At 35.7% G+C, this 26,000-nt stretch overlaps 1 protein-coding gene across 2 annotated transcripts; it reads left to right on the top strand.

The window, feature by feature from the left end:
* The first annotated feature begins 7,548 nt into the window (after positions 1 to 7,548).
* LOC131937634 (D-3-phosphoglycerate dehydrogenase) lies at positions 7,549 to 18,160 on the top strand. 2 transcript variants are annotated; one of them, XM_059295220.1, is made up of 13 exons: positions 7,549 to 7,724; positions 9,296 to 9,447; positions 9,719 to 9,784; positions 10,481 to 10,634; positions 10,994 to 11,126; positions 11,374 to 11,522; positions 12,032 to 12,184; positions 12,722 to 12,857; positions 14,141 to 14,289; positions 15,764 to 15,835; positions 16,504 to 16,726; positions 17,363 to 17,850; positions 17,882 to 18,160. In XM_059295220.1, the coding sequence occupies exons 1-12, from the start codon at positions 7,590 to 7,592 to the stop codon at positions 17,518 to 17,520; spliced, it is 1,680 nt and encodes a 559-aa protein (XP_059151203.1). In that variant the 5' UTR covers positions 7,549 to 7,589; the 3' UTR covers positions 17,521 to 17,850; positions 17,882 to 18,160. The 2 variants fall into 2 exon arrangements, with proteins under 2 accessions (XP_059151203.1, XP_059151204.1); XM_059295221.1 differs by lacking the exon at positions 15,764 to 15,835.
* The last annotated feature ends 7,840 nt before the right edge of the window (positions 18,161 to 26,000 follow it).

Raw genomic sequence — 26,000 nt, 5'->3', positions numbered from 1 at the left:
AGGCTTCAGGAAGTGCAGATCTACTGAAGACCAAATCACCTTCATTTCTCAGGAAATAGAAGATGGCTTTCAAGAAAAAAAAACAACCTCAATAGTGTGGGTCGACTTTGAAAAAGCCTTTGACAAGGTTTGGGAGCAAGGCTTAATTCTAAAGCTAATAAACCATCAATTATCTCATAACATGCTAAACTGGATAAAAGGTTACCTAAGCAACCGAAAAGCATCAGTCTCCATGCAAGGAAAAAGAAGTCACACAGTAACTATAAAAAATGGAGTTCCTCAAGGAGGAGTCTTGTCTCCTACTCTCTTCCTCATTTATATAAATGACTTAAATGAAAACATCCCAAGGAGAGTAAAAAGAAGCATGTTTGCAGACGACCTTTCACTAATCAGCACAGAGGAATATATTGGTACCTCAAAATTTCGTCTTCAAGAAACACTTGACAAGCTCGGCAAATGGACCAAAAACTGGGGCTTATCCATCAATACCAAGAAAACAACTTACTCAATCTTCACCTTATCAACTAAACATCAAAAAATGAAACTTACCCTAGAAAACCAAGAGCTAGAAAAAAATGACCACCCCAAATACCTAGGAGTCACTTTTGACACTCGACTTACCTGGAGAAAACAAATAGAAAACACACAAAGTAATGGGATCAAAAGACTTAATCTAATGAGGAAACTGGCAGGAACAGACTGGGGAGCAAATCACCACATCCTGAAAAAAACCTACACCAGCTATGTGAGACCTACGTTAGAATATGGTGCCTCGGCTTGGGGCTCAGCAGCAAAAACAAATATTAGCAAAATTGACAAAGTTCAGAACATTGGTTTGAGAATAATGACAGGAGCCATGAAAACAACACCCATAAAAGCTATGGAGGAAATAGCCGCTCTTAGCTCAATAGAAGAAAGAAGAGAATCAAAAATCCTCACTCATTACACAAAGCTAGAGGCACTGGAAAACCATAACCTAAAACAAAAACTCCAGAAACCCAGTCCATCAACCAGACTACAAAGAACAAGTTTCATCAAAGAAGCAAAGAATCTGAAAAAGAAATATGAAATCGAAAATATCATTCCTGAAGCAATAAAAACTCAAAACCTCTCCCCGCCTTGGATCTCCCACTGTCACTTAACCATTATTGACTCAATAGACACCATAGGAAAAAAATCTGACTATGATCTAGAAGAACTTAAGAAAATAACAAATAAACACATTAAGGATCAGTACCCCAGCAATACCTGGATTAGAGTTTTCACAGATGGCTCAGCTGAAGATGCCACAAAAAACGGCGGGGCTGGCATCCTTATTGAATGGCCAAGCGGAAAAAGCCTGGAAAAGGCAATAGCCACAGGCAGCCTATCCGACAATTTTAGGGCAGAAAAAGAAGCTTTAGAACACGCAGCAAACCTCCTGTCAGAACACCCTGAATCACCGAATAGTCAGATTGTATTTCTTACAGATGCCAAATCAGTCCTGCAATCCCTACAAAATCCGGAGTCCTATATTCAAACACTCATGACAGCACTAGAGAGGCTAAAAAATACCTGCAGCAGAATTGTGCTGCAGTGGATCCCGGGCCACTGCCAGATCCAGGGTAACGAGATCGCAGACCAGCTGGCAAAAATTGGGGGAAAGAAACCACAACCGGAAATTTCGCTACACCCAAAAGAAATAAAAAGAATAATTAAACACAAACAAACGCAAATGTGGTCTGTCACACACCCTCACTACATTAAAGACGACGGCTATTACAATTTAACACGAAAACAACAATACATAATCTTTCGACTTAGAACAGGCCACAACAGACTAAATCAACACATGCACAAAAAACTGAAGGTTGGGTGTAGCGAAATGTGCCCTTGTGGCAAGGCCCCGGAAAACACGGAGCACGTACTCCAGGATTGTACTCTGTATAGCCAGGCAAGAGGCAGACACTGGCCCCAGCCCACCCCACTCAGGGAAAAATTATATGGGACACCTGACAAACTGGAAACCACAGTCCGGTTTGTCCATGAAGTTGGACTTGTTGTCTGAATCCTCCACCATATTCAAAAATTAAGAACGAAGAAGAAGAAGAAGAAGACCCATGCTTTTATTAAAGAGCCTTGTTTTATTTTCTTATACTCAGGGCTTACAAAAATTGATCATTACAAAGGATTTAAAATTTGTGCTTGCCTCCAACTAGAGGACCAGGGCAGCCAGGTTTGTTTCTTTCAGACACTTTTCTGTAATTTAAATTACAGTTCTACAAATGAAGTGTAAAATCTGACGAATGTCCTTAAATTGGAAGTCAAAATACATCTTTATCCTTACAAAAAAGCTTGAGTTTGTTTACTATTTCCTAGTAGCTTCCCTTGACAAAAAATCTCATCATATGGGAGATAATGATTATTAGTTGCCTTTAAAATAACAATTCACTAATTGTATTTTTATTTCCCGCTTATGTAATTTCCCCCATCATCTTCATTTTTCTTTCATAGGTAGGAACTTAATGTGAGATGCACGTGAGATGGGAAGAGAGAACATTTTTATTTTAAAATTAATTTGCCGAAACTTTAACTTGCGGGTTCGCTATAACACCCAAACATGTTTTCTTTTCTATAAGATCATAAATGTTTAAATGTTGGCGATATGTTCCATATTTGATTTAAGGTGGTAAAATTGGAGACTTTCTCTAACAATTTATATTAAGTAGGCCCTAATTACTAATAACATGTGTGCACAGTATGACCTGATTACTTCAATTTCAGCCTGATTGGTTACTGGATTTGCTTTCCCCCAACCCCCAAAACAGTCTGCTAGGCAACTAGTGTTTCTTCCAGACTTTTTTCTCCGGGGGGGGGGGGGGCACTAGCAGTGCCTCCAAGAAAGGTTAAGTCAACCACTGCTCTCATTTACAAAATGTTCTTTATCGTAAAAGTACAGGGTACTAATTGTTTCTCAAAACTGTCTGTGTTTCGTAGTCATGTTTTGAATCACCTACTGCATTATTTTTCTCACTTTCGGTGAAATAAGAACTACTAGCAGGCACGAGTCTAATCTCTAAGCCGAGTGGGAACATATGGTGTTATCGACATTATCGGCGTAGATCCCATTGACCAATCGTAACGATCGAGCTAGCTGGTCAGTAGGTCACCACATATCTACTCAAGGTTTACTGTACAGGGAGTCAAAATTTACAATGGAAATTTTGTCTGTTATAGATCTAGTTCCATCTTTATATATATATATATATATATATATATATATATATATATATATATATATATATATATATATATATATATATATATATATATATACATGGTTTAATGATCTATAACTAATTTACGAATATAAATTACTGTTTCTACGACGTACTATTTTGAAATGGCAGTGATATATAGACATAAATGCACAGACGTGAAACAATTTTTTAAAGTGGTGGTGGGGGTGGACATTTTATTTTGCTCTGAGATATTTTGTCCATGCTGTTTTTTCCTGCTATAGCTGTAGCCTAATTTGTCCTTTCCATCATTTGCCCTAGTTTTTTTGTCCTTGTGATGCCTTTTCTGGTATATTGTGTCTGAGATCATTTGTCGTTGCAGAGGCGTAGCGACCCTTCCCGGCGCCCGGGGACAAACTTTTCGATTTGCACCCCCCCCCCTCAAACTTTCAATTTATCATTCCAACCCATTTTGGCGCCCCCTAATATGTCCCCCCGCCCCCCCCCCTCGCTACGCTACTGTGTCGTTGGGATACTTTTATTGGGATATTTTGTCCTTGGGATATTTTGTCTAAAATTATTTGTCCTGAGACTGAAATCTTTTAATCTGTCGCTGTGGCGACACTATCAAAAGATGACCTCGAAATCGATTTGCGTACATATTAATAAATGCCAAAAAAATAGCTTAAATGTGTGAAATAGAATTAAAACTAGGAACATCCCCTACCAATATTGGCCAACGGGAAAGGCCCGTGTTCAAATAATTATGACTGTGTAGTCCGCTGCTAAATCTACCACAACGTCAGTGCTCTTTAGGGTACATACATAGCCATTTACCGAGTGTACTGAAAAACGACCCCCCCACTCCACCTATTGTAATGGTGTGTTATAGCACAACGTTGACCCACTACCCCCCCCCCCCCCCCACACACACACCTCCCCTCACCCTCCCCACATTACCTGATATATAATGGCGGACACTGGGAACTTTAACAAGGGAGGTCATCCTGTGGTTAACCTTGCGAAGAGTTGACTGGTGGAGAATTCGTTCGGTCATTGAAAACTATCACTGACTGAATTAATGTTTAAACGTTTCATTAGACCTAATTAATGATTAAAATAATTTTGATTATCATGCCTCTGTATATATTCAGAGTTTCTTTCAGACATTTTGCTCCGTGGGTCACTTGAAACTTCCAGGGAGGGAGAGGGGGGGGGGGGGGGGCGGGGGACGACTTGAAACTGCCCGGAGGGTGAGGGGATGGTTAAGGAAGACTAGATATTTTATATTTAAATTTAGTTTTTCACCCTAGACCAAAAAGGGGAGGGGCGTGCTCGGAAGGGAGCAGTGTCTGAAAGAAACACTGCCTATAAATTCCTTTTCAATTCCACATAGACCTTTCCCATTTCCCATAGTACAGGCCATTTAGCTATTCCGTTATTCGTAAATCCAACTTTTTATAGCACCCGACAGTTTTCTTTTCGGTCGAATTGGATTTATAACTTTGGTGAACAGAGTTTCTTCCAGGCATCTCTACTGCCCCCCCCCCCCCTGAACAAAATGAAATTTATATACAAAATATATACTTTTAACAGTGTCCGCCCCCCCCCCCCCCGAAGAAAGTCTACCCCCCCCCCCCCCCCCCCCCGAAAATTTCAAGTGCCCCCCGGAGAAAAAAGTCTGGAAGAAACACTGTCGGTGAATAACAATGCAACGCATACGATCTCCCACACACATCCCTCTTCACCACCAGTTATCTCCCCGTATTTAAATAAATACTAATCTTAAATTCCAACATAAGCAACGGTAAGTTAAAATGTTTCCTTGAACCAATTAAATAGGAATAGATCTACTTCAAACCATTTTTATTATTATAAATCTTTTAGGGTACCTACCCCCTTCCCCCCCTACACACACTATAACCATACAGTAGCGTAGCGAGGGGTTGGAAAAATAAACTGAAAGGTTGAGGGGGGTGCAAATCGAAATCTCGAGGGGGGGGGGGGGTGCAAATCGAAAAGTTTGTCCCCGGACGCCGGGAAGGGTCGCTACGCCTCTGTAACCATAACCAGATCAGAAACGTTGATGAAACAACTTTACTAAAGAATGTAAGAGGTAGGCAGCTTTTATTTTTTTTTACTACCGTAGGGATAGAAGTCAATATCTGGAAGAAAGAAGCCCCCCCCCCCCAAAGCACCCCTCCCCCCCCCCCCAAAAAAAAATAATAAAGTATTTTTGAAGATTTCTTTTTCCATTTTACCCGTCCTTGACATTGAGTAGAAACACGTGGTCCTAGCGTGACCCACAGCCTCGCAATTCATCAACTTTTTATCTCGTCGATCTGATCTGCCTCTTTATCTCACCTTGTAAGCAGGGAGTAACGTTCAGACGAGGGTCGACAGCGGAGACATCCTCTACAGCACGCCGAGTTGCATCATAGGCCGCCACTCAAACTTTGGATTTAAGGATTATTGAGCCGTAATCTTAATCCCTAGTTCTAATGTGCAAACAGATTTTATTGGCTGGAGGTTAAAATTCAGCTCTATAAACACACACACACTTATATATATATATATATATATATATATATATATATATATATATATATATATATATATATATATATATATATATATATATATATATATACAGAGGCGTAGCGACCCTTCCCGGCGCCCGGGGACATACTTTCAATTTGGCGCCCCCTTGGGGGCAAATTTTAGATTTGCACCCCCCCTCGAACTTTTCATTTGCACCCCCCCCTCAAACTTTCGATTTGCACCCCCCCCCTCGAACTTTTCATTTGCACCCCCCCTCAAACTTTCAATTTGGCGCCCCCCTAAGGTCGGCGCCCGGGGACATATGCCCCCCCCCCCCCCCCCCGCCCCCCCCCCTCGCTACGCTACATATATATATATATATGTATATATAAGTCAGTAGCGTGCGTAACACATGTGTTTAACCTTTTTAAGTTGATATGATTATTGACCATGAGCCCGTGAATCACACAGCTTTCAAGCTAAATCGAAAACATTCGTTATTTGTTCGCACGGAAAATTTTCTCACATAGGCTTAAAACAGGAAACTAAAAACATTTTTATAATCATAGTGAAATGTAAAGTTATTCTCTTCCCCCCCCCCCTGCGTTAATCCCCCAACGCAAACGATTAACTACACCCCCGCTTACGTTAATATTGATTCCGTGTCATTTCATTTCAAAAGGTTTACGTGTAGGCCTACGTGTATGTGTAGGCAGTGGCGTAGCGAGTGGGGGGGGGGGTGCGGACCGCACCGGGTGATACCATTTAGGGGGTGAAGCCAAGGCAAAAAATAGCAAAATATAGAGAGAAAAACGATAATTTTACTTAAGTGATTAATTCGAGTGTAAAATACTCTTTTAAGAGGTGCAAATCGAAAGTTTGAGGGGGGGGGGGGAGGGACGGGGGGAGGGACGGGGGGGGGGGCAAATCGCAAATTGAAAGTTTGGCCCCGGAAAGGGTAGCTACGCCTCTGGGGGTGACACCATTAAGTGCCGCACCACCGAGTGACACCCGACCTCGCTACGCCACTGTGTGTAGGCTAGGTATTGATAGAGACATATTCACCAATAATTTGGAGTACGTGTTTCTCTCCGGGAAATGACACGTGAAAGTTTTTGAGGGGGGGGGGGGGGGGGGGCGAAGAACGTGCTTTGAAAAAAAAGGGGGGGGGGGCGAATAAATGCCTGAAAGAGAAAGAAAGATGTGTGCATACGCAACTGAATGAGTTTGTGTTGTAGCTATCTTTATAAGTCTTTATTATATCTTCTCAAGGTTGCAAAAACTAACTGAATGACTCAATTACACACAGTTCAATAGTTTAATTCGTTGTCGAAAATTCAATTTCACTTTTGCTTTGGTAGGCAATTTTTCTAATCGCGCAGTCTTGACAATGAACTTGACAACGTTCATAAATAGACTAGACTTAGATTTTAGATCTAGATCTACCACTAACCCTTGATACACATTCAGGATGAGAACAACTTACTGCTGTAACCATAAAAGTTATTTATAGATAACATACACAGGTGACATCTTATTGCTATTTGACCCTATACCCTTTGACCTCCTTTGTAAATTAAACTTTACTTTTAAAAAGGAATTTAGTATTTTGTTATTGATGTAAAATAAATCTGCTAAAAAGGAATATGTTTTGCCATTTAAATACTTGCAATTTTGATTCTAACTTACGCTATTAGAGGAACAAAAGGAACTAAATAATGTCCCTTTGATATTAATCCGCAAAGCCGACCAATAATAGACCTCGAAGCATCGAAAGTAGGTTATTTTGGTTTACGCTGGTAATAAGAAACAATCGATAGGACTTCAAGCATGGGTATACAGCTGAAAACAGTGTTGATCAGCGACGAAATTGATGAAATTTGTATCGATATTCTGCGGAAAAATGACATAGAAGTAGTGAAAAATACAAATCTAACAAAAGAGGAACTCTTACAAGAAATCGTGGTATGGAAATATTCCTCTAAGTATTGGTTTTAATTTTTCAAAACGTGCTGGCACGGGCTGTGATAAACTGCAGACTATGCGTTGAAAGAAAGAATGGTGAGCTGTCAAGTTTTAACCTTTGAGGAAGACGGAGACGATGTAGAATCAGTCACGTACGCACGCTATTTAAGCTGATAAATAATATAGATCTAGATCTAATAAAGATGCATTGATGAATGCCGCGTTATGATTAAAGGCTCGTGCAGCATAAATTGCTTGATTTAGAATGAGATAATTTAGAATTTTGCTAGGTAAGAGGTTAGTGCAGTACTTTTAAAAAGTACTTTACTCAGACTACTTTACTTTATTCTTTAAAGTACTTAAAGTAAATCTAGATCTAGATCTAGATCTAGAATCTATATTAAAAAGTAATTGTGTTGAGAATATGCTGCGGCCTAATGAATGAATATGATGTTTATTAGCCTATTAGGCCCCTAGGCATAATTAAAATAATTATTAATAGGCCTAGGCCTAATTAATTATTTTTATTAGGCCTAGGCTTATCCTAATTCTGTTTTCTTTGTTTATGATTGTTAGCAAATGCAATCAGCTGCAACGTAAAAGTTTACTAGAGTCTAGATCTAGAATCTAGATCTACTAACTACCTAGACCTAGAATAGAAGTAGCCTAACCTTATCAACAATTCTACTAGATCTAGACTAGAATCATAGATCTAGCTAGACTTTGTAGTGTAGATTTAGAGTCTAGCTTATGTTCCCCCCCCCCCCCCCCCCACCCCTCCAAGTTTGAAGAATTAAGGCCTACTTAATACTTATTATTACATCTAGATCTTGTCTTTATTTATTATCAAAGAATTAAAGTAATTGAATAGGCCTATAAAATAAGTTCAACCCTAATATGACTAACTACTATGTTATGTATGGTCTTAGTCATCTTGTATTATCCTCATCCAATCTGAGCAGTAGCTACACAATTTTAGAAATAACTAGGCCTAAACCTTTATAAGTATATTAAACAATACAATAGCTCTACAAACTATTAATATAGTTTAAATTTAGGCTAATAAAAAGTATGTAAGTGAAAGACCATAAACCTACTTATAATAAAATTGTTAGATCTAACACACAAAAACATTGAAATATGTTTTATCATAGTTTTGATTGCCTGTGCCCTAAATGCAGTAAAATTCTTATACTATAAGCCCTGCTACAAATGATTTGTAGTTTTACAAAAAAGTACCGCTTGGGTTAGAGCCCATTAATATTGAACAGTCAAAATTCTGAAAATCCTTTGTGTAACTGGAAAGTTCTATTTTTTTTTTTTTTTAAATATTCACATTCATTGCCAAGCATAATAATTTCAGTATTATTATTCCTATAGATTTCTTTAGTAACAACTGATTCAGCAAATACCAATGCGCTAAACAGATTAAAGCATACAAATGATTAACAACTTGGATGATTGTGAAGGGCAAATAACCTGCTTTCTCTCAGAATTTAGATACATTTTTGTTTTGTTTTTAGATGATAGCTGAAGAAATTAAAAACACGACTAAAACCTTTTCTCCCCAGAAATACGATGGTTTGATTGTCCGTTCAGCAACTAAAGTCACAGCAGAAGTTATAAATGCCGGAAAAAATCTTAAAATCATTGGTCGTGCAGGGACTGGTGTTGACAATATTGATACAGAGGCCGCCACAAAGAAAGGGATAATTGTTATGAAGTAACAAAGTTTTACACATGTTATTAACATGCTCACTAAAAACTATTTTGTTCTAAATTTTAATTTAAGGTATACTTTAAAAAAAAGATTTTTTATTCTAAGTGAGATAGTGTTGTAGTATGGTTTCTAAATTCATTAATGTAGGCCTAATTATTGTTTTATTCATGTTAATCGAACAGTGATGAATGTAGAAAGAAAACATCAATATTTTACTAGTTACCATACCATAAGCTCTCCTAGTAGAGGCTAATATTTTGAACTTCTATTCCAGCACACCAGGTGGTAACACACTAAGTGCTGCAGAACACACGTGTACTCTTATCATTGCATTGACCAGGTGAGTAGATTATACACCTCAAAAAATAAATCAATATCAGTATGAGCTAAGCCTCTGCATTGTTGTAAAATGTCTTCAATTGTGTGTTTTATACAATTTTTCTAGCCATTACTATACATGAAATGATTTTTAGAGAAAAATAATATCTTGTAAGCCTTCTCTCACAATGAAACAAATCTAATTATTTATTATAATACATATCTGAGCTTTCCTTTACCTCTCTCTCTCTTGCTTATTCTACTGAGTGGTCTGTGAGTAGAACACATCTGTGCTAAAAGTTGTGAATTTTGTTCTTGGGCTTAAAGACCATAACTTGATTTCCCCCATCCCCTCCCAGTATTCTACACATACTCATCTATCTTATAGTAGAAATACTTGATTCTTTATCCTGTTGTGGTCTGCCTTTCTTAAGAGCATTGCACTATTGGTTTTGGCTTCTTTGAAATTGTAACATTGTAGGTGTTCAAACTGCTGTTTTTCTTTTAACATATTATGTTACATTATGTGTTACATCAGATTTTTGGGTTTAAAATATTTATTATAGTACATTTTAGTATTGTCTCTATCATTTATAGTTGAAGTAAACCTTAAAAATGCCTTACTTCAGTGCACTCTAAAAGTAAAGTGCTGTAACTGTATGTCGTTGTAGTTTTTGTCACTTATGTATATTGTATGTTTTTTTTTAATGTCTATCAGAAACCTGGGTGAAGCCTGTAAATCAATGAAGGAAGGAAAATGGGACAGAAAGAAGTTCATGGGCACAGAACTGTATGGGAAAACACTAGCAATTATTGGGCTTGGCAGAATAGGGAAGGAAGTTGCATTGAGGATGCAGTCTTTTGGCATGACAGTAAGTTGATTTTTACATCATGATGTCAAATAATTTGATGCTTTCTAGTTAACCATGCCTGATATGAATCTAGGGATGAATATGGTATCTTTTTAGCATTTTGCCTTATTTTCCCTCTAATCATCTACTTACTGACTTTTAGTTCTCTTCATTCTTCTGATGACCTCATCCATTTTCTCTCACTCTTCTGGAATTATAATTTTGTGTTGATCCAATCTTTTGTTTAGAATAAAACCAATGCATCAAGCAAAACTGTTGTTATTGTTGACCCTTACATATTTTGAAAGTGCTGTTTTTGTGTTTTAAATTTTTTATATGCAATTTAAAATATATATATATTTTTTCCTTGTATCTACTAGACAGTTGGTTTTGATCCCATTATTGGAGCACAAGAGAGTGCCACATTTAATACAGAGTGGTTACCCCTTGAAAAAATCTGGCCTATCGCAGATTACATTACAGTTCACACTCCACTCATCCCACAAACCAAGAGTAAGTCATGTGACTTTTGGACATAAGAGTTTCAATTTTGATTGATGAAATAATTTGCGTTCTTTTTAGCAGTGCTTAGCAATATCTCTATTACCTTATATATTAATTAATATTGCTTAACTGCAGAATTTGCTATAATCTGGTTTACAGTCACTGTTTTTAAACAGTTTTATCATTGAAATTTTAATTTTTACATTTTTGCTGTAGGTTTGTGTTGAGAAAATTAACTTTGAACAATTCATTTCAGATCTCATAAACGATGCTGTATTTGCCAAGTGTAAGAAAGGTGTACGTGTAGTCAACTGTGCTCGTGGTGGGATCATAGATGAGGAGGCTTTGTTGAGGGCTTTAGACTCAGGCAGGTGTGGTGGTGCAGGGTTGGATGTCTTCATTGAGGTAAACTTGCACACGTTCACAGCTCTTTAATAAAGTTGATTGCTTCTCTTTTCTCTGGTTATGTAAATGGTGGGGAAGTTTCCTTAAGGCAGTCCATGGGACAAGTGAAGCAGTCCAACTGATAGTGTGGTCAGCATTGTGCTCAGCCCATTTTAGTTTCCTTGAGTCCGATACCCTTCAGGGCAGGGTGGACTCAGGGACGAACTATGAACTTTAAGCGAGATTAAAACTCAAAACTTTCTGGTTAGCAACCGTATGCTCTGTCATTTGACCACTTCGTCCTGTTTTTGTTGTGGCAGAGAACCAAAAGGATCTTCTAGTAGGCAATAACTATTTTGGACTGGTTTCATTGTGTCTATATGCTTTATTCAGGGTTTTTATAGCTTTAATACTGAAAAAAAGTGACTTCAATACAGCCCTACCAGAGAAGATTGAAGTTACAGTAATAAAACAATAGTTAAAATAAGTTTATCAAGCATTTATATTTTTATTTTGTTTTTATAATGTAGGAACCTCCAAAAGATTACACCCTTGCAAAACATGTGAATGTAATTGCCACGCCACATCTGGGTGCCAGCACCATTGAAGCACAGACCAGGGTAGCTGAAGAAATCGCCCAGCAGTTTGTTGATCTGGCTCAGGGAAGATCCTTATTTGGTGCTGTAAGTTCTCAAGCATCTCTACACATTTTTAATAATAGATTAATTCATTTAGTAATAATTGCTTGTCAAGTGAAATATTAGGCGGACCAGTTGTTGTCTAATTTGCAACTTATCAGCTAAATTTAAGTTGTATCTGGTGTGTTTTATAAACTGAGGGATTTGAAAGCAATATGCCTTCAGTTAATATGATTAGCTGTTGGTTGAGTTGCTATTAGCTAAGCTCATAAAAGTAACGTTTTTTTTAAACCTAGCAATCCATTGGGCAAATTAAGTTCATATTACCTCAACCTTGGCATATGAAAGGATGGTATTAAGTCCATGTACATGATTTGAAATCTGTATGCCTCAATAATATTGAGTTGGTTGATTTGAAATTAACCAATCATATCTACACGTGTATACAGCATGATTTAAAATCTGGATGTCCTCTGTAAAATGTCCCGTTGAACTGCAAGTCTTGAACCTAATTTAAATTCCTACACTGATATAAATCTTGCATCAGAATGAAGATGTCATCTCTTATCTCTGTGGTTACAGGTGAATGCAGCCACCTTGACCCATGCTCTCAGTTCAGGCTCGCAGCCCTGGGTGAAACTTGCTGAAAGAATTGGTTCACTTGGTAGCCTGCTGACCAAAACCATGTCAGTCAACAATGTGGAGGTGTTGATGTATGGTAGGTAGATTTCATTGTTTCATTACCTGTTAGTTGATGCATGGTAGGTAGAGTTCATTGTTTCATTACCTGTTAGTTGATGCATTGTAGGTAGATTTCATTGTTTCATTACCTGTTAGTTACACATGTGGTGTTGATGTATGGTGGGTAGAGTTCATTGTTTTGTTGCCTGTTAAATATGCATGTGGAGGTGTTGATGTATGGTGGGTAGGGTTTGTTTTGATACCTGTTAATTATGCATGTGGTGGTGTTGATGTATGGTGGGTAGCTTTCAGTGTTTTGTTACCTGTTAGTTACGTATGTGGAGGTGTTGATGTATGGTAGGTAGCTTTCATTGTTTTGTTTACCTGTTAATTACACATGTGGTGGTGTTGATGTATGGTAGGTAGATTTCATTGTTTTGTTTACCTGTTAATTACACATGTGGTGGTGTTGATGTATGGTAGGTAGATTTCATTGTTTTGTTACCTGTTGGTAGAGGTCATTGTTTTGTTACCTGTTAGTTACACATGTGGTGTTGATGTATGGTAGGAAGAGTTCATTGTTTTATTACCTGTTAGTTACGCATGTGGTGGTGTTGATGTTTGGTGAGTAGAGGTCATTGTTTTGTTACCTGTTAGTTACACATGTGGTGGTGTTGATGTATGAATTGTAAATTGTAATGATGCAGTCCGGATGCTTTATCATCTGCTGAATAAGTTGCTGTCCCTTGCTCAGGCATTAGCCAATATGGCTGTTGTTGTCCAGGGGTAATCTAATATTGTTACACAAATTAGCTACATGCTTTGAGTTGAGAGAGAGAATCTTTGACCTGCCTGTATTTATACCTACGTCCTTTACCACTGGATAATGAGACCAAACTTGCAAGCTAACAAATTACATACCCTTTCACTAACAACCCTGGCCACTGGTTTGCACATAGGCTACTATTGTCAAGGATAGCATGCACTCATTCAGTGACTAATAAGGAGAGTAGTAACATGCTTGTGCTTGTAGTATCTACTGAGGTGCTGTGAGATAATGGGTCATAGCATTCCAGCTTACAACAGTTTCACCTCCACCTCCTTTAATCTCATTAGGTTACTATAGTTCAAACTATCTCCCACCCATGTTTTTAGCATGGAAATTTCTATTATATTGTTTGGGTGCTATGTTCGATTTTTAAATCTCCTACTTTGCTTGTTACCACCTTGCATATTGAGGAAGTAGGTTTGGGATTTGGGCTGTCTGAATTGGTTTGTTTTTTATTGTCTGATGTTTTTTAACGTTTCTCTGTTAAACAGGTGAATTCCTTGAGAAGGCAGGAGCATTTCTTCTCTCTTCTGTCCTGGTTGGGTACCTGAACACGTCAGCTGTGGACAATGGTGACATCCTGCCAAGTAATCTTAACATAATTAACGCCCCGGTGTATGGTAAACAGGCTGGTCTGAGGGTGAGTATATCACAGTGTTTGCTTCAAACATTCTTTCTATGTATTGGAAAGTCTTTATTTTCTTTATACATTTTATATATTTGCTTACATAAATATGCAATGGTTGTAAAAATCTAGAATACTTAATGACAGTATTACTGTCAATTGCACATAAAACAAGCCAACATTTTTACAGTCCGTAAAAGGTTATTACCTATTTTGGTAAAAAATTGCAAGTGTCAAATTTCTTTTTAAAAATCTTTTTAAAAAGAGTAAATGTATTAATAGTTAAAATGAGCACGATCTTTCTGAAGACACAAATTTGAATTTGTGCCGGATTTATAAAATTGTTGCAAAAGAGGCATATATAAAATTTATAACACCAAATTTAAGTTATCTTGAAAAATTTGTAAACAAAGTTGTGTATTTCGTTTGGAGTTATTTTTGTTTGCTTAAATGTCTAGCTTTGCTTGCACTTGAGTGCCCTGAGCCACAGATAGAAATTAGCTATGCTTTATAAATTCTCATGTTCTTTGAACATACAGATTTTATTTATAAAGTTAAAGATTTCTAGCAACATCATAATTTTAAATTCAAATTTTTAAAAATTACGTTAAATCATTATTATTTTAATGCAAATGGTTCATTGTATATTAAACAGTGAGATTCTTCATTAGATAGCCAGATAGCAATTTATTTCAAATCCTATTACTGTGTTTCAATTTATCCACAAAATATCTACTGATTCAACATACTGTTAACTTTAAAAAAAAATTAATCTACCTTTAAAATACAATTTTGTGTAGTGGGCAGCAGATTTTGTGATTGAATACCAGAAGTTGCTTTTTTTCCCCCACACTGGTTGCTTCCCTTTATTGGTAGTGGTTATATCTGAGTTATGGAACTTGTCTCCATTACCACCTGTGTTGATCTTTTTTTAATCCCTTTTATAGAATATGTGAGCTTAATCAATAAAGATCAAGTACACATTTTTACAAAAATTAACAAAAAAAAATATAATTTACTTATAATTAAGTTTTATTATTTAAAAAAAAAGTTTTTTTAATTAATTTGTTTTTGTAGTGATAGAACTTTACAGTAGCACAGCATGGCTTTTAGAGGTTGTACTGCATGGCTATCTAATAGAAGTGTTTTAGCTTTTTATTTTTTTATATTTTATATACGAATTTGCATTACATTATTGCTTCATTTGAAGTTGAGTATTCAATAGTTACAAATTCACTTCATAAAAATGACATCTTCAAAAACTAAATTCTCAGTTAAATATTTATTTTAAATTTGCTTTCAAGGATGTTAAAATATGACATAATTTTCTTTAAATGTGAATTTACAGTAGTGTGTTACACTTAAACCAGATGACGTATTTTTCTGAAGTGAATTTTAAAAAAAACTCTAGAACCAGGGTAGGCATACAACGATGGTTTAACACATTTTATTAACACTTGTAATGTGGTGGTGGGTTACCAAATTCTAGACTGAGGCTGGAGAACAAGTCCACATCAATATGATCAGTGCTGCAGGATATGCCAAGCAAGCGGGAATAGTCGTGAGTAGAATTCAAAGGGTTTATTCTAAACTTTAGTTTAGAATGTATTTTAACTGCTCTGGTTATAGACCAAGTGTATAAAGTTTTAGTTAAATATATGCCAAACTTTTCATCATCCTTTTATCTGTTGTTGAAAGCATGCTTGTTTTGCATATATTTAACATTTCATTTTCAATAAAGCTTCTGGATTCGTTTCTTTCATTATAAGAAAAAAAACATTGAATATGCTTAACAATATTTATAGGTGTTCTAAAGTTTAAAGCCTGTTTATTAAATGTAAACAGTTTAATCAGCTACCATTAAGCCTTGGGCACTACTTGCAGTCTTAGCACATTGACAAAACTAGCACTGAATCACATTCTATATTTTTGTGTGTATTTATTAAAACAAATATAATTGAGAACAAAATTGAGATCATAACACACTTTAAAAAAACTCAATCAAGTAAACAATATTAAAAAAAGGCGTAAAGGTATCTAATTATGTTTTATCTACTATATTGATCTATGTTTATAGTGGTTTCAGCATGTGAGTGTATTAAATGTTAGCTGTAGCTGTAAAATATTTGTTGCTATCAAGGCATGTTACTTTTGTTGTTTTTTTTTTTACTTAATGATTGTTTTATTTATTTTATAGTTAATTGTTTGCATCTTGTTTGTACTCAATAGACCACATCAACATATAAAGGACACAATGGAGCTGATGGTCTGAAGGTGAAGGTCGAGTTCCAGAGTGCTGCCGGTGAGGTCCTGGAGATATGCGGCACAGTGAGAGGAGATGAAAGCCTGCTGCTGTCTGTCCAGGGTAACGCCTTCAAGGTCCCTGCGTACCTGGGCGGGGACTCCATCGTCTACAGGATTGACAAGCCAGTCTCATTGGCTGAAATATTTGGTGGGTAGTTCTCATTGGCTGAAATATTTGGTGGGTAGTTCTCACTGGCTGAAATATTTGGTGGGTAGTTCTCATTGGCTGAAATATTTGGTGGGTAGTTCTTATTGGCTGAAATATTTGGTGGGTAGTTCTTATTGGCTGAAATATTTGGTGGGTAGTTCTCATTGGCTGAAATATTTGGTGGGTAGTTTTGGTTGTGTTCAGATATTAATTATGTTTTTTGGTACTTGTTAATTCATTGACCGGGCGTGTCTAGCCCTTTTTTTTTTGCTAGTATTACTATCCTAGTCATGACCCTAACACAGTAAGTCGTATCCTTAATCTAGCTGAATTCCAATTTCATTTATATTATTTTTTTTTATATCTTTTAAAAAATGTTCTATAAAATATAAGACCAAATGCTTGAATTTTGGTTCTTAATTGTCATAGTTTTTTGTCTTGTTAAATGTGAGATCAAATTCTTAGAATAGGTATTCTTTTTATTCTTGAACAAAATGTAAACATTGTATAGCTACATCCTAAAATAAGCTTTTTTAGTTAATTGTATAACCCAATTTAAATCTTTTATTGTTTCATTCCTGTTTACTTAAAAATATCAGCCTATTGACACAACTTTTTTTTCCTTTAAATGTTTAGAAGCTGCAGAAAAGGATGAGGTAGAGGTAGCTGCCATCTCCGCATCAGAAATCAAAAATGGTCAAGGGTTTGGTATCATAAATTTGGGAAGTCCTGTCAAGAACAACATCGAGCACCTTGAGAAGAAATTGAACGATGTTTACCTGTGCACACTGTAATTTACCTGCAGGATTGACTTGGGAATATTTTAGTAAGCTTTAAAACCATTAGCATTTTGATTAAAAAAGGGGGTATTGTTGTTAACACGGGGATTGTTTAAAAAATGGAATTTTTTGTACAAATTTGATATTTCCAATTTATTCACACCAATTTAAGACTACTTTCAAAATTTGTTTTAGTAAGTTAACACAAAAGTTGTTCAATGATGCAGTAATTAACTAGATCGTTTAATACTATTTTAAAAATCTTTGTGTGTTATTTAAAAACAGTAAGGTTGAGTTGAATCGAGACATGTTTTATAAACATTGAATGTGAATGCTTTTCTATTGGTGGTAGTGATTGTAGTAAACCATTCTATAGGTGGTAGTGATTATAGTGAACCATTCTATTGGTTTTAAATTCTCTAGGAGTAGCCTCCCTTTAGAGCTTGTTTTAAAGCATGCATTCCATAATTTCAGTCTCCAAGCATGTCTCTCTCCTGCTTTCAACTTATTTTACTGTTAATGCTTTTGTTGCAACATTGTTTTAAACATTGTCAATTGTTATAGATTTTACAGTATTACTGTCATTTTGTTTATGTCAAATTGAAATCTGTAATAATTATTACAATTGCATGAAAGTAATAAAAGAGGAATTTCATTTTTTTTTGTTGTTGGTGAAAATTGATTACAAATATACACTAAATTTTCATTTGATTGGCGCTCGTAAATGAAACCTTAGCATGCACTAAAATTTACTGCATTAAAATTATTAAATTCACAAGTGTAATTTTTCAGATATAAAAAACACATTTCCTATTATTTCAAGAAGTTCTCTATTTTTTGTCCTTTTAAAGAAATATGCTGCTGAAAATGTTGATAGAAATTCAACATATAAAAATAAAATAAATACTCGAGTTATTGAGGTGGGGGGGGGGGGGGGGGGGGGGTATTTTTATAGTAAATTTACTTTTTTTTTTTGTTGCCGTTTAAATTTCTGTAAAATATCTTACAACATAAAGTGTGATGTAAAAATGAAAAACACATTGAACATCATCTGAAAATTGAAGCGTAATTGCTCTAGGATTTAATCACCATGAGATTATATATATTTAAAAATTATTTATTCAATATTTATGGATTTACCTTACATATGCTGAAACTATAACTATCCATTCCAAACTTAGATAATTTCTTCATTTTGCATTGTTAGATTTAATTAATCTTTTTCTACGGAAAAGTTTTTGTGCGAGATGGTACATTAGCTATATGCTTAGCTAGTTTTACTTGTTGTATGTGTGTTGGTCGCATGTTTGCTGCCTGTATGTTGTGCCTGACCTAGGTAGACTTAGATTTATGTAATTAAACTAATTAAGTACTTGGTACTATGTTGGATATTGTGTTGTGGAATCCCAGTGATGTATATTAACTTGCTAAGTACATGAATATGAATACGTTTGGTGCTTATTGCTTGAAGATTATATCCTAGCATTGTATGTTCTGATTATAAATTACAATGCAAGCACATGAAGTAACAGTGGTTCTTAACCTGGGTTCAACTGAACCCCGAGGGTTCGGCGAGTCAGTATCAGGGGTTCGGAGGAGGTAAATGACACACACCTAACTCGTATGATTCACAATCAGATTTTGTCAGTGCAGACAATAGGACTATTAAGAAGGGTTCGGAGAATGCGCATATGAAAATGGTGGGGTTGGGTTCTTCCAGAAAGGTTAAGAACCACTGAACTAACACAATGTAGACCTACAGGAGATCACAAATGCACATATACATAAAACCTCTTGAATTGACACACAATATCATATATGGGAACCCATGTATGTTCTAAATATGATAAATGGATACAGAAATAAAAAATAATTATCAAATTACACCAAACTAACACAGTGTAGCAATCCAGTAAAAATACAGGATCTCTGCTATTGCATGTTGTAATGAATGGTTCTAATGTAAACCTTGAATTTGTTCACTTTCTAAAGTTACAGTGTTAGTACTGTGGATCAGTTTTATCTTTAGTCAAGCATCTATCAATTAGTAATTAGTTCATGGAAATATTTCTGTGAGTTGAGATAAGCTGAGACCTTCCCAGCCTTAGTGATAACATGCGCCTTTAGGAATTCTAAAACTAAGACAGGCACCCTTAGGGATTCTAATAAGGCTGGTAAATTATTTTTCGAATTTTCCATGAAGTATTTAACGTAGACATATTTCAAGTAGATCTATAAGAAAAACTCTAATCTAGTCCTATTTACAAATACTAGTAATGAAAAAAATGAAGCTAAAGGAAGGTTAATATTAAGATATGTTTATTCCAACGACCGCTCCCTCTGAAATAAAAGGTCTTCCATAAATGACGTTACGTTTATCGTCTACTTCCCGTCACACATCGTCACAAAAATTAAAGTAAGAGACCCCCCCCCCCCCTCCGCCAGCGTAATGATGTCATTTTGTTCTCTTTTGATACCGGTTAAGACTGGTGTGTTTGCTAGTAATTTTTATATCAATTTACAATAAAGTCTGAAAAAAAAAAGCAAATAGCTGCTGAAATTTCGCAAAGAAAATTAGTTAAAATACAAAAGTGTGATGTCTTTAACTCCCCCCCCCCTTTCCCACCTGGTAACATGGTACACGTCGTCACTATAGTCCGAAGCGCTTTTCCCTTCAAAAGTGTGACGTCATTTATGGACGACCTCCTAATAGGTAAATCGTTTTATATATATATTTTTATACGAATGACTAATTACTATTTAATTACTTTTTTTTATTATTACCTCATGTATAAATTATACTGTATTAACTAGAACTTATTTACATTTTGCTTCTTGCCAACATGGTTTGTTGTAGCTACAGATTGAACTGTTTTTTTAAAGAACAATACTGCACATTCATTTTGTATTATCAACATGTTACTTATACAAGTCTGCTTCCTGCTAGGACTTACAATGTCACACTTAACAGTCTCACTCAGAGAAACTAAAGGTGTGGTCAGTAGAACTACAGGATCGGGGGAGGAAATGATGGACAACTGTTTTTTTTTTAAGTGTACAGCGATTTTTGTTTGGCCTAGTAAATAAATGTAAGAACCGCAGCCATTGATTTAAATTTTAAAACAATGTGCAGGCCTACTGCTAACTATAAAGTTCCCTTTTCGAACCTGACAGTAAGTAAAGTAGAGTTTACCCGTTTCAGTACCCTCGGCATTCGAAGGGATAGTGTGGTCAGCACTATGCACAGCCCCCTTTGCTTCCCCTAACGTGAGTGTTCATATCAACTACACAAAGTTGCCACTCTGAGCTTTTTACTCAGGGACGTTCTACTGACCTGTACCGAACTCGAGACGGGTTGGCAGTCTAGCGCGCTACCGTTAGGCCACGTCGTCCCCAAAGAGTAGTTTTTAGACTGTTACCCTTTTTGCTGTCAAGAAGAGTCACTAGTATGTCGCCTTACATGAGACGCATCGGTGACTCATCCATCAACACAAAAAAAAACAAAACAAAAAAACCCCCAAAAATGAAAAAAAAAAACGCCAATGGCGTCCGTGTTTTAAAAAAATCTCTCGTCATATTTTTGTGTCTTATATTGCTGTACATTTATTTATTTCTTGAATAAAAGTATGGATCTTTACATCGAATGTTTTGTTATGTTTTTTTTTATATAGCCTATATTTTTTTTTGGCAGTCGTTGTGCATTAGGTATTCATATTATTCATCATGTTATTGTACCATGTAAGTTGTTTAAAAAATTAAACATTGCTATTTAAATTTGATCACTGTAGTCTTTAGTACTTTCCTCATGTCGATACAAATAAAGACTGCATTTTCTAATAATATAGCAAGATTTAGGATTAGAATTAGGATTGGTTTAGTGTAGGAGCTGAACTCGTGTTGGTTTAGGTGGTGTTGAGGGCAGTGGCATACTTGTTTTAAATGTCAAATACATGTTTATAATTATTCAAAAATTAAATAGAAAAATAATATAATTATTTAAGTTTTACAACATTCAAACGTTCATTTAAAATGTGTCATGCTTTTAATCAATATCACATTGTAACAGAGGCGTAGCGAGAGGTGGGGGGTGCGGACCGCACCGGGTGACACCATTTAGGGGGGTGACACCAAGGCAAAAAATAGCAAAATATATAGAGAAAAACTTGACGGGGGGGGGGGGGGGGGGGCAAATCGAAAATTTGAAAGTTTTTCCCTGGGAAGGGTCGCTACGCCTCGGGGGAGGGGGGGGGGGACACCATTAAGTGCCGCACCGGGTGACACCCGACCTCGCTACGCCACTGCATTGTAATATTTTATTCGAATTGAATAAGACAAAAACATTTAAAAACATTTAAATCAAGCAATTCTCTGACGCCAAACGAAAAAAAAATTATTACAAATATGTGAAATAGGCCCAAAACAGGTTTTATTAATCACATATCATGTTATAATAATTCCATATCATGTAATACAAATCACATATGTAATATAAATCGCATTTGTAATACAAATCAAAAAGGATGTTGACAAATCACATTTTAATTTTCACACTTGACATCCATGACCAAAGCATTCATGAGAGATTGGAATGATTGGGATTGAAAGTACTATACAATGGAAACAACAAAACAGAAAAAAATAACTTTTTATCTCATCACCTTGAGCAAAATGGCTTGATTTATCACGGGAAATTGCCAACTAATAAGTTTTATCTGTTAATATAAGATTAAACTTTATATCCATAATACCGATAAGTCAATAACAATACATCATATCTTCGTGTTTGTGTTAGGGTTGGTGTTTAGCTGTTGGCGATTAAACTGGATATATACAAATATTGTTATGTTCGACTAGTACCAAAACAATGTTTAATTAAAAAAAAAGTTAAAATTGATAAATCTGAGGGTTGCTTAATAGTAATTTATGTTATTAATAATTTGCATGAAATGGTCTGTTTTTCGGCAACCCAACCCTAACCCTCCAGATTGCGCGCGTGCTTTAAATTGGGGCTAGCAAAAAAGTAGCCGGGCTTAACTTTTCGTGCGTGAACTTTTTGCATTAAAGCGGGGCTTATCTGGAAAAGTCCCCCCCCCCCCCCCACCCCCTCCCAAAAAGAAAACGACAAAATAAAATAAAATAAAACAAACGCATTAAAGAAAAGGCTGATTCACGACGATAATTGAAACTCATAATAAACGATAAATTATAACGAATTTGTGTGGTAAAACAAATTTTACAACATTCTTAAGGAAAAAAAGACGAATTAATATAGAAAGTAAGCATAAATTTAAGAATATCAATTATAATAGCAATTATAATTATCTCGACGATATCCAAAAGTGATTTATATCTTGATACAACAAGCATGTAACAGATACGTTCTAATGAAAATAATTTTAATGTGTTTACAAATCAAACTTGCATGAATTACGAGAGAAATTAGCAGCATAATTAAAATAATTTTAATGTTTTTACAAATCCAGCTTGCACGAATTACAAAAGAAATTAGCAGCATAATTAAAATTGTGAAAGACCGACTGGAACATGTCAAAGACCATCGAGTTTATGAGCAGAGTTTCTTTCAGGCATTTCTTCGGGGGGTTTGTGGCGGTGTGTGTGAGGCTAAAGCCCCGCCCCCCCCCCCCCCCCCCAATCTAACGAAATAGAGAAAAAAATATTCTGCTCGACCCTCTCTTTGGTATTTAACTGCGCCCACACCCGCAAATTATTTCAAGTACCCCGGAGAAAAAAATTCTGAAAGAAACTTTGTTTATGTGAATTATAACTCATTTTCATGCTCTTTACATTGTATGTCCTGTCAGAGCATCTATAGAACAAACAACAGCAGGTACTGTTTGGTTTGTGACTGTCTGCTCTGTGATTGTCTAGGTTAAAAAATTGTTCTAATTCAGCCTAATGTACAGAGGAGGGGGTCGTGGAGTGCGGAGTTCTATGGGCTATATACATAACACTAGAAATGGCACCCTTTAGTTGTCAAGCACCTAGGATTATATCATCTCACAATATGTAGTTCATTTTAGGTGGTTCATCACACTTTTAAAACATTAGAAAAAAACCCCACCAAAAAAAACAAAACCTCAAAAAAAAAAAAAAAAGAAAGCAAAAACCAACAGAATTCCCAAGGGCATGTTAGGGTTGCCAGATAAAAATCTACTACACACTACACATCAACACAACTTGGAAGAACAGCACACCGACTGTAGCCAAATCAAATAAATCAAATCAAAAGCATGAAACGCAGTTTTGCCAAAATTACCCTCCCCCACCCCAACCCATAAAGAAATAAAGAAAAAAAACCGCAAAGAAAAAAATCTTTTCCAAGCAAATCGATTATTCGAAGAGTTCTTTACCCTGCCCCATTGACCTCTGCTACTCAAGGTCGTTCTGCTTCACCTTTTAATATCTAGGATGGCGCTTTTCTTATTGAATTACTTTTTATACCTTCATTTTGATATTCCTCAATTCCGATGCGATTTTTCATGCAATAAAAAACATAAAGTTTCCATTAAGCTTCCGATTTCTTAACTTAGTAAAATATTAATCGCTAATTAAACGCCATTAGTTATGAAATATAAATGTCAGTTAAATATAGGCTAATATTTACAAATGTGAAGTGTTACTTATTATTAATGGGCAATTAATTAAAATTAATAACATTTATATTAGCTTTAGTCAAGGTATCTTTCAAGAAAAAATAACATTAAAATAAAAACAACACCGTTAATAAACGTATCTTTCAAGGTCACCGGAAGTTTTCTTAAAGGAGCAGCCGACATTAAATCGAACTCAGGTCACATATCCCCCCACCCTCTATCACACTTTCAGATCGAGGCTTAATTTAAAAAACAAAAACAAAAACAATGCGAAGTGGAGAAAGTAACCCAAACACAAAAACTCAATTCTGTAAAACAGTAAACATTGTGATTGTTTTCTCAGATTGTAATCTTAAAATGTGATGTAAGCTTATTCAGCAGTTAGATAAATGGCTAAGCATTTTAGAAATATTTTCTAATGTGGCATCAACAAAGATAAAAAAAAAATTTAATAAAATACTTAAAAAAAACTTTTTAAAAAACCACGTTTTTCTTGTGGACTAAAAAGTAGAAAATAACTATTTACATACATTTGATGACAAAAAACGTGGGTCGGGCAGATGGGTCGGGAAATTTGATGGTGAACGTACCCACGTTTTTTGTCATCAAATGTATGTAAATAGTTATTTTCTACTTTTTAGTCCACAAGAAAAACGTGGTTTTTTAAAAAGTTTTTTTTAAGTATTTTATTTTCTCCTTTTTAGTCCGTTGCTACACATGAAAAACGTGGTTTTTAAAAAGTTTTTTATATAGTTTATTTTCTACTTTATCTAATCACTTGATTAAGTATGACTTGACTAAGTGTTTTTAAATACACGGACTAAAAAAATCTTGAGCGACCGATACGCTTTAAACAGAGAAAGGGTGTAATTTACGTTGCTGGCGTGGAGATCTACTCACGAATCACGTGATCAAATCTCCCATAAACAAACAAATAAACGCGAAGCTGAGTTAAGGAAAAACGTGTTTATGTGTATTTTAGCATGCCCAGCGTACCAACCGTGTCACCGTTAACAATGTGTTACCGTGTCCGTTCTCCTTTTTAGTCCGTTGCTACACATGAAAAACGTGGTTTTTAAAAAAGTGTTTATAAATACACGGACTAAAAATCTTGAGCGACCAGGATTCGAACCTGGGTTGTCGCGGCCACAACGCGAAGTACTAACCACTATACGATCACGGCCAGCGCGCTCACATCGATTGGGGCCGAAGTAACTGTGTCAAAAGGCCTCCAGTCTTGTCGGTATCTTTAGAAATCATGTCCTCAATTTTATGGTCCTTGGGGCGTAATTAAATTAAGCTAATTACGGTCACTAATTGCTAGTTTTTATGATTGCATCTGAAATTGTTAGGCGAAAGTAGCATGCATGCCAAATTTCAGGTCTCTAGAGCAATCAGAAGTGGGCTAATTTTCGATGTCAATTTTAACAACAAACATCCAAACAAACAAACAAACAAACGCGAAGCTGAGTTAAGAAAAACGTGTTAAAATTTAAAAGTTACAATGAAATATTTTTTTTTATCGTTACAAGATAAATAGAACATTACAAAAACATCAGAATAAACGCAAAAATACGTGAATTTTTTTTTGGGATAAATCTTAAAATAAGCTCAGGAATAAAAAAAAAAACAATGTTGGAAGCTGGTTAAACAACACAATAGAACAAGTTTTGAGAAAAAAGAATACATTTTATTTAAATTTCAGGAAAATAAGATGTTGAAAGTTTAAAAAAACAATGTTGACGTAGTTTCTTTATACGGTTTTTATTCTTAATTCGCGCTTTCATTTTTTTTTTCATTTAACATTTTAACACATTTCCCAGTAGGTTGACAACAGTAGAATTGTATCCATATTTTACTGTTTTATAAATCGTCCGCTTT

The sequence above is a fragment of the Physella acuta genome, unplaced genomic scaffold, assembly GCF_028476545.2.
Source record: "Physella acuta isolate Inbredline_101_S28 unplaced genomic scaffold, ASM2847654v3 ptg000215l, whole genome shotgun sequence".
NCBI classification, from domain to species: Eukaryota; Metazoa; Mollusca; class Gastropoda; family Physidae; genus Physella; species Physella acuta.
The sequence above is the reverse complement of the archived record's forward strand: the minus strand, read 5'-3'. Positions and strand labels throughout refer to the sequence as shown.